This window comes from Staurois parvus, unplaced genomic scaffold, assembly GCF_062004578.1.
Source record: "Staurois parvus isolate SC_StPar_1 unplaced genomic scaffold, SC_StPar_1.0 ptg000178l, whole genome shotgun sequence".
In the NCBI taxonomy this organism is placed as follows: Eukaryota; Metazoa; Chordata; class Amphibia; order Anura; family Ranidae; genus Staurois; species Staurois parvus.
Genome location: NW_028317974.1, coordinates 952 through 10000, shown reverse-complemented (window position 1 = coordinate 10000; position 9049 = coordinate 952). Strand labels below are relative to the sequence as shown.

General features: G+C 40.8%; 1 protein-coding gene across 1 annotated transcript in view; it reads right to left on the bottom strand.

Moving 5' to 3' along the window:
• LOC149462257 (selenocysteine insertion sequence-binding protein 2-like) overlaps nucleotides 1-8574 on the bottom strand; it is a gene marked incomplete at its 5' end in the record, with an annotated part of 22611 nt that extends 14037 nt beyond the window's left edge. Inside the window, 4 exons of the mRNA XM_089677182.1 lie at nucleotides 1-44; nucleotides 3297-3517; nucleotides 6413-6551; nucleotides 8451-8574. The exon at nucleotides 1-44 is cut by the window's left edge and continues 111 nt beyond it. Of these exons, the coding sequence (XP_089533308.1) occupies nucleotides 1-44; nucleotides 3297-3517; nucleotides 6413-6551; nucleotides 8451-8574 (528 nt within the window). The remainder of the gene's footprint in view (nucleotides 45-3296; nucleotides 3518-6412; nucleotides 6552-8450) is intronic.
• Nucleotides 8575-9049: the final 475 nt, after the last annotated feature.

The window sequence follows — 9049 nt, the reverse complement described above, 5'->3', positions numbered from 1 at the left end:
GCAGGCACAGCTAATAATTGTCTGAAGAGTGTCATCCAACCCACCTGCACAAACAACATACATACAGACACAATCAGCACTTTATAATGGCAACATTTCTAGACAGATGCTCTTTTTACAGAGATCCCCAAAAATGGGTTTTACTCTCATAAACTTCTTCTCAGTATGATTACACTAACAATGAACATTTCAGCTTGCGAAGTATATTTGTGTGCTCAGTGAAACAATGCTGTAGTTTCACTGTGTCACAATTTGAAGGTCAAACCCACCAAAAAGTAAACAGTGTTGGGGGGGTTAATATTTTTTGTCAGGAGAGAAAATCTAGAATTACTAGAACAGGATACAAAAAAAAAAAAAAAAAAAAAGAAGAAAAAAAAAAAAAAAAAGAGTTGAAATTACTTGTAAATGTTCTCATCAATCCCAATTGGGGATCTAAATCTTACCCAAGTTATCCAAAAGTAGAAAAAAATGAACCTTTGCTTTACTTATGCCTGTCAGAGAATCACAAGTTTGAGTTTTCACAGGGCTTCCTTTCTTCATGTCTACTTACCCCAAGTGACAGGTTTGTGTCTCTGAACAGCCAATCAACAGCACAATCATAGAAAAGGAAGTGGGAGGGAGTCACATGCTATACCTCCCCAGGTAACTAGTTTGTTTGTTTTTGTGTTGGCAAACAGAATAGTGAGGGAGCATAGGGGAAATTGAGTATGCCCTGCTGGGGCATCCACCATTAAACATGAACCGGTTGTTTGTCTTTCATGTAAAAAGCACAGGTTCCTGTGAATATGCAGGACAATTTGGCATCCCCACTAAATGGAAACAGAGGGCCTGAGTAACCCACTTGCTAAATACATGACAACACTATACAATAATGACAATGGTTTACAGCAGTGCTGCACATGCTCTTTAAAACAATAACCAGGTGTAAATGGGACATTTTTCAAAAGGCTCACAATTTAGGTTTCTTGTTCAGAACCAAAGTACACAGGATCACTGGGAAAATGAAACAGAACAAATTAACCTAACTCCAGAAGAATTGATAGTATATCTGACAACCTGGCAATCGAAAAATTCTGTTGTTTCGGTTATGCCACCCCTGGAAAAAGGAGTATGGAATCACCACTCTTGGAAAATGTTCATTCAATTGTTTAACTGTGTAGAAAAAAAACAATCACAGACATGCCTCAGAACTATTTTCATTTAACATTCCAACCTTCTGGCTTTAAGAAACACTTAAAAAATTTAAAAAGAAAGAAAACTAGTCAGTTGCAACTGTTTTTGCAGATCAAGCTGAGGAAAAAAAAATATGGAATCACTGAATTCTGAGGAAAATATTATAAAATCCTGAAAAAAAAAAAACAAGAACAGAAAAAAAAAACAAAAAAAAAACAAAAAGAAAAAACTACAGTACAGCACTAGCACTTTGTTGCACCACCTCTGGCTTTTGTAACAGCTTGAATTCTGAGGCAGGGATTTAACTATCGATAAACAGTATTCTTCATCAATCCGGCTCCAACTTTCTCTTATTGCAGTTGTCAGATCAGCTTCGCAGGTTGGAGCCTTGTCAAGGACCATATTCTTTCATTTCCACCATAGGTTTTCAATTGCATTGAGGTCCAGACTATTTGCAGGCCATACCATTGACATTTTGGGGTTTATTTACTAAAGCTGGAGAGTCCAAAATCAGACTCCCTTCTGCATAGAAACCAATCAGCTTCCAGGTTTCATTGCCAAAGCTTCATTGAACAAGCTGAGGTTAGAAGCTGATTGGTTTCTATGCAGAAGGGAGTCTGATTTTGGACTCTCCAGCTTTAGTAAATAAACCCCTTTATGTCTTTCTTGGAGGAAAGTTTTCATGGCTTTTGCCCTATGACAAGATGCATTATCATCCTGAAAAATTATGTCATCATCAAACATCCTTTCAATTGATGGAATAAGAAAAGTGTCCAAAATCTCAACAAACTTGTACATTTATTAACGATTTAATGACGGTCATCTCCCCCGTACCTTTACCTGACATGCAACCCCATATCATCAGTGATAGTGGAAATGTGCGTTTTCTTCAGGCAGGCAGTCGTCTTTATACATTTCACTGGAACGGCACCAAATAAAAGTTCCAGCATCATCACCCTGCCCAATGCACATTCCTGATTCATCACTGAATATCACTTTCATCCAGTCATCCACAGTCCATGATTGCTTTTCTTTAGCCCACTGTAACCTTGTTTTTTTCTGTTTAGGTGTTAATGATGGTTTTCGTTTGGCTTTTCTGTATGTAAATCCCATTTCCTTTAGGCAATGTCTTACAGTTCGGTCACAGACATTTTCTGTTTTCAAGGCATTTTCTATCTTGATGCTTTGATGTCTTCCTTGGTCTGAGTACGCTTCCTTTTTACAACTTGTGCATTTGATTTGTACTTGGTCCAGATTTTAGACACAGCTGACTGGGAACAACCAACATCTTTTGCAACATTCTGTGATGATTTACTTTCTTGAAGAAGTTTTATAATCCTTTCCTTTGTTTCAACGGTTATCTCTCATGTTGGAGCCATGATCCATGTCAATCAGCTTGGTGCAACAGCTCACCAATGAGTGCAAGTACTCTTTTTTTTTACTGTAATTAGCAGATGGCATCTGATGCAGAGGTTTGTTTTAGAACTGCAAAGTACATGGTGGTTCCATAATATTTTCCTCAGAATTAAGTGATTCCATATTTTTTCCTCTGCTTGATCTGCAAAAACTGTTGCAACTGACTTTAGATTTCTTTTTAAGTCTCTTAAAGCTAGAAGGTTGGAATGTTAAATGAATATAGTTTTGGAGGCATGTCTGGGAATAGTTTTTTTTCTACACAATTAAACAATTGAATGAACATTTTCCAAGAGTGGCGATTCCATACTTTTTGCCAGGGGTTGTACAACCTTTATCTAGCAAGGTCCCTGCAGTACTGAGCTTGCAACATGAAATGGTCGGTCACTATCCCTGTCCATCTCCGAAGTTTAGTGTTGACAATTTTTGCCAAACTTTGACAATAAAACCTGGAAGCAGATTGGTTTCTGTGCAGAGCTGCACCAGATTCTGCTCTCTCCAGTTTTAGAAAATCAACCCCAAAGGCTCTTGTAAAGCATGATCACTGTGCATCATTTCTTAGCAGGAACCACAGCCTGTAATGTGCAAGTATATATGCTCCTATGAACCTCTACATTACAAATCATATAGCGACAAGGATCCCCATATACATACACAGTATACGTCTTTAAAAAGAGTAATATTTAAAATTTCTGACTTTTCACTAGTACCTTTAGACTGGATCTTTTCACAATTGGGAGAAATAATTATGCATTTTAATTTCTTCAGTTTCAAATGCTTCAACACCTCACGTAATCCCATCACAAGACGCCTTTTTGTCTTTGCTTTGGTTGGATCTTTAAGGTACAAGCGATCCTGAAAACGAACCAGTTCCTTAAGGAGATCTGTCACACAACTGTCCACTTCTTTATTGAGAACCTGGCTACAATACCTGAGAAACAAAAATTACCATTTAATCCACTGTAAAATGTATTTTCATTATTATTATGATACAGGATTTATATAGCCCCAACACTTTGCGCAGCGCTCTACAACATAAGGGCATACAGTACAATTGCATTACAATTCAATACAGGAGAAATCAGAGGGACCTGCTCGTTAGAGCTTACAATCTAAAGGGAGGGTCAAGTGATACAAAAACGTATCAACTGTGGGGGATGAGCTGAAGGAAAAAGTGGAGATACAGTTGCTAGGTGGTGGTGGGATAGGCTTCTCTAAAGAGAAGGGTTTTCAGGGATTGTCTAAAAGTGGACAGAGTAGGCGAGACAGTCAGTCAGATTGGGGTAGGAATTTCCATAGGATGGGAGAGGTTTGGGAGAGGTCCTGAAGGCGAGCATGAGAGAAGGTGACAAGGGAGCTACAGAGCAGGAGGTCTTCGGAGGAACGAAGAGAATGATTAGGTTGGTATTTTGAGACTAGGTTAGTGATTTAACTGGTGGCCGAGTTGTGGATGGCCTTGTAAATTGTTAGTACTTTGAATTTAAATTATTGGGTGAGTGGCAGCTGTTAAAAGGGATTGGCAGAGAGGGGTAAGCAGACACTGAACACTTGGTAAGGTGGATGAGTCTGGCAGTAGCATTCATGATGGACTGGAGGAGGGATAGCCTATGTAAAGGTATTCCAATGAGGAGGGAGTTGCAGTAGTCACGATGAGAGATAACCAGGAAGTGACTTAGGAGCTTTGCGGCGTCATTGGTTAGGAAGGGGTGTATTTCTGAGATGTTGTGGAAGTTGAGGCGGCACATTTTGGACAGTGAACTCTCTTTTCGGTACCACATCCAATCAGATCCAGGATTACACCTAGCACCCTGGCATGCAGGGATGGGTTCATGGCTGTGCCATTGATCTTGACAGAGAAGTCAGGGGAAGGGGCACAAGGGGGGAGGAAATAATATGAGCTCAGTTTTGGATAGATTGAGTTTGAGGAAGTGGTGTGACATCCAGACTGATACGTTGGTCAGTAAGTTAGTGATCAGTGAGGAGGGATAGAGAGATGTATTTGGGTGTCATCCGTGTAGAAATTACATATAAAGCCATGGGCGGCTTACCAGGGAGGAAGTGTAGATTGAGAATAGGAGAGGTCCAAGGACAGGACCTTTGGGGACCCCAACAGAGAACGGGGGAGGTGGGGAGGAAGTAGAATTGTAAGCGACACTGTAGGTGTGGTGGGATAGGTAAGATGAGAACAAAGATTACAGTCATGGAGACCAAAAGAGTGGAATTTGAGGAGGTGTATCAAAGCCAAAAGAAGTAGGAGTACAGAATATTTTCCATTGGTTTTATACATTAGTAAATCATTTTTGAGTCATAGGAAAGGCGTTTTTGTGGAGTGTTGAGGGCGCAATCCAGACTGAAGGGGATCAATACCGTTATTCTTAATGAGGTGGTCACTCAGCTGGTTGTAGACCAGGCGTTCAAGGAGTTTGGAGGAAAAGGAAAGCAAGGAGATGGGGCGTAGGTTAAGATTGGAGGTGTCCCAGGAAGGCTTTTTAAGTATGAAGTATGATGGGGACTAGTGCATGCTTTAGAGAGTTGGGGAAGATGCCAGAATAGAGGGCAAGATTGAAGATGTGAGTTAGAGGTTAGAGCCAGATAGTGACCGCAATATTTGCAAAGGAACAGGGTCCAGGGGGCAGGTAGTTAGGTGGGCGTTAAAAAAAAAAAAAAAGTTTAGAAACCTCATCTATTCAAGTGGGGCTGAATAAGGGAAGTGTTGAGTTTTCCTGTGGACAAGGGGAGTTAGGTGGGTGAGGTATCTGTACAATGGAGATTTCATGATGAAATGTATCAATCTTATTCTTGAAGTGACTGGCAATCTTCTGGTCAGTGAGTTACTGGGTGGAAGCAGTGGAGGACGAAGTAGAGTTAAAGGTAGATAAGAATTGACAGGGATTAGATGAGAAGTTAATGAGTGGAAAAAATAGGTATCCTTGGCAGCATTGAGGCAAGAATTGTGTTTTTGGAGGGCAGACTTATATCGGTTGAAGTCTTTTTAGAACCTAGTCTTACGCCACAGACACTCGAGTGAGGGTATGTTTTTTGAGACTTCTAGTGTCACTGGTTTGCCAGGGTTGGATTCTGTTTTTAGTGAGGGGGGGGGGGTGACTGCATCCAGGGATCTATTGTAGACAGAAGTGGCTAGATTGAGGCAGGACAGGGGTGAGATTTTGTCAAAGAGGGTCAGTAGCAGAACAGAAAAAAGAAGGGTTAAAGTGGCAAAAGTTGCTATGTGTAATTATTAGGCAGTTGGAGAAAGAGGTGGTGGAAGAAAGGGAGAGAGTGAAAGTGATAAATTGGTGATCAGAGAGAGGAAAAGGATTGTTAGAGAGGTTGCACAGTGTGCATATGTAGCAGAATACAATGTCAAGGGTGTTGCCATCAGAGTGAGTAGCAGCAAGTATCCATTGCTTCAGGTCAAAAGAGCAGGTTATACTGAGAAGTTTAGAAGTAGTAGAAGTGTTATTATTAACAATTATTGTTACAATTTATAAATCCTGTATCAATACAAAACATATGCCACATACAAATGTCTCCTTCCTAATGTTCTCTTCTAGTATTTCTCAGGGTCCACTTGGAAAAAGAGTGGGTCAGAGTTTAGTGTCTGAATGGGGCAAAATGTATTGGTTGGGCTCAAGATCAAAAGTGGCATGAGGTTGGAAGTATGTCATGTGATTAGCAGGTTTAGCCAAATGGATCCAATTTGCTCTAATGCAGTTTTCTTTCAAATGATGAACAACAGCAAGAGCTATAAAGCACGGTCATCTTACAAAAGGTGAACCTAAAACATCTTTTAGATATACAAAACATTTTAAATCAAAGAACTTACTCTCTAAATCTTCTACTATGAATTTTTAGGAGGTTGGTACTCGGTTGATGAACAGGAACAATACTGGTGGTATCATAAAGATTTTTTGAATATTCATTTGTTGAAGCAGAGCAACCACCATTCGGCTCAATTTCCTTCTCTGAAATAAGAGAGGGGATGGACATTACAAGATATCTGATTAAAACATGATTGTGAACTGAACATGACCTCCAACTAGACAGCATAGTGGCTAGCACTCTTGCCTAGCAGCTCAAATGCTGGGTCTGAAACCCACCTGGGACACTGTACATTTCCTCCTCAAGCTAAAAACACACTGGGAGGTTATTTTGATTTTTAGTACGGTAGCCATGTTAGACCCATGTGAATGGTTCTATGTAAAACATTTGCAGGCCAAGATGTTAGAGCCTTTACACAGTAAGACAAAAAGCTTTAACCTATAGCAAATGACCAAAATACTTTGCTCAAAAAAATTTAAGGAACACTCAAAAGGGGAAAAATATCATGCTGGATACCTATACTGATATGGACTGAGTAATGTGTTAGGAGCGCAAGGATGCCTCAGTTTGATGAAAATGAAAATCACCACCCTACAGAGGACTGAATTCAAAGACACCCCAAAAATCAAAGTGAAAAAATGATGCAGCGGGCTAGTCCATTTTTCTGAACTTTCATTGCAACAACTCAAAATGGTACTCAGTAGTTTGTATGGCCCCCAAGTGCTTGAATGCATGCCTGACAATGTCGGGGCATGCTCCTAATGAGACAACAGATGATGTCCTGGGGTATTACCTCCAGGATCTGGACCAGGGCATCACTGAGCTCCTGGACAGTCTGAGGTGCAACCTGGTGGCGTCAGATGTACCGAAACATAATATCCTAGAGGTGTACTATTGGATCTAGGTCAGGAAAGCATGGGGGCTTCATCCCAATATCTAATGGCAGTCAGGGTGCCACTGTTTAGCCTGTAGAGGTCTGTGCATCCCTCCATGGATATGTCTCCCCACACCATAACTGACCCACCACCAAAATGTTCTCCTTGGCTTCTCCAGACCCTTTCATGTCTGTCGCATTTGCTCAGGGTGAACCTGCTCTCATCTGTGAAAAGCACAGGGCGCCAGTGGCAGACCTGCCAATTCTGGTGTTCAATGGGAAATGCCAATCAAGCTCTATGGTGCCAGGCAGTGAGCACAGGGCCCACTAGAGGACGTCAGGCCTTTAGGTCACCCTTATGAAGTCTGTTTCTGATTGTTTGGTCAGAGACATTCACACCAGTGGCCTGCTGGAGGTCATTTTGTAGGGCTCTGGCAGTGCTCATCCTGTTCCTCCTTGCACAAAGGAGCAGATACCGGTCCTGCTGATGGGTTAAGGACCTTCTATGGCCCTGTGCAGCTCTCCTAGAGTAACTACCTGTCTCCTGGAATCTCCTCCATGCTCTTGAGACTGTGCTGGGGAGACATGTATAATTTTTTATATAAAAGAAGTACACGCCTTAGGACTCTGCTTCTGGTATTAGGGCCCATTCATACCACTGCACCAAAAGCTCAACTCCCAACACACAAAAAAAAAAAAAAAAAAAAAAAAAAAAAAAAAAAAAAGCACAGCGTTTGCATTTTTGGTGCCTTTGAGTCACGTGTCCACTTTTCACAGGTGCAGGCAACAATAAGCGCACAAAAAAAACCTATGCATTTTTACCATGTTTTTGCGGTGGAACAGTATGAAAGCAGCCTAATGCAGATTGATATGTGCTGCTGTGCACTACCAACAATTGAACATTTTTGGCCTGTTAGGCTGGTAATTCAAATGAACTGACCGCCTTAGTCAAGGCATATTAAAGCGCATGCTTTGTGAATGGGCTCTTACAGGGAGGCATTTATGCTACATGATTACTTCTTGGAAAATTCTGAATAGGGGTATAAACTTGTTCATTGAAATAAGATGGCAAATCTATGCAATGACAAGACCTGTGAGGGGTATTAATGTGTTAGGTGCATTTTCTTATTCTTTTACAAATATAATAAAAAAATGTAACGTGAGATACCCAGATCTCCCGAACTTGAAGAACCAAAAGACTGTTCAGACACATCCTCGCACTCTACTGTTCCCTCATCCTGGGACACAGAAGGCTGCTGCTGTTTCTTCTGTTCTCTTTCTTTCAAAATAATCTGAAGATGTGAAAAAGTAAAATATATACAGTACATTACAGGAAGTTAACCAAAAAGGTTCACGTGATGAAACTTTACTCCTTGAAGAATGCTCTGCCCTTGCAAATAAAGACTGCCTATTTGTTTATGTCAGGGGTGTCCAACTGGCAGCCCACACGCTGCATGCGCCCAAGACAGCTATAGATTGAGCCCAACACAAAATCATAACTTACTTAAAAATGGCGAAGTTTTGGGGGAAATGGTTTTGTAAAAATGCGTGTACACTTAGCAAACACATGCTGGCAAATAAAAATTTGACAGTGTCTCTTTACTGGACTTTTATAGGTTTTATCTTCCCAACCTATAAAGGTTGGACACCCCTGGTTTTTGTCTTACCTCAAACCGCACTCCAAAAGAAGGATATAACATTTACACTGCAAAAGTGGCACTGTGCATTACAGGGCAGAAAGTCTAAAGCATTATTCACAACATACAT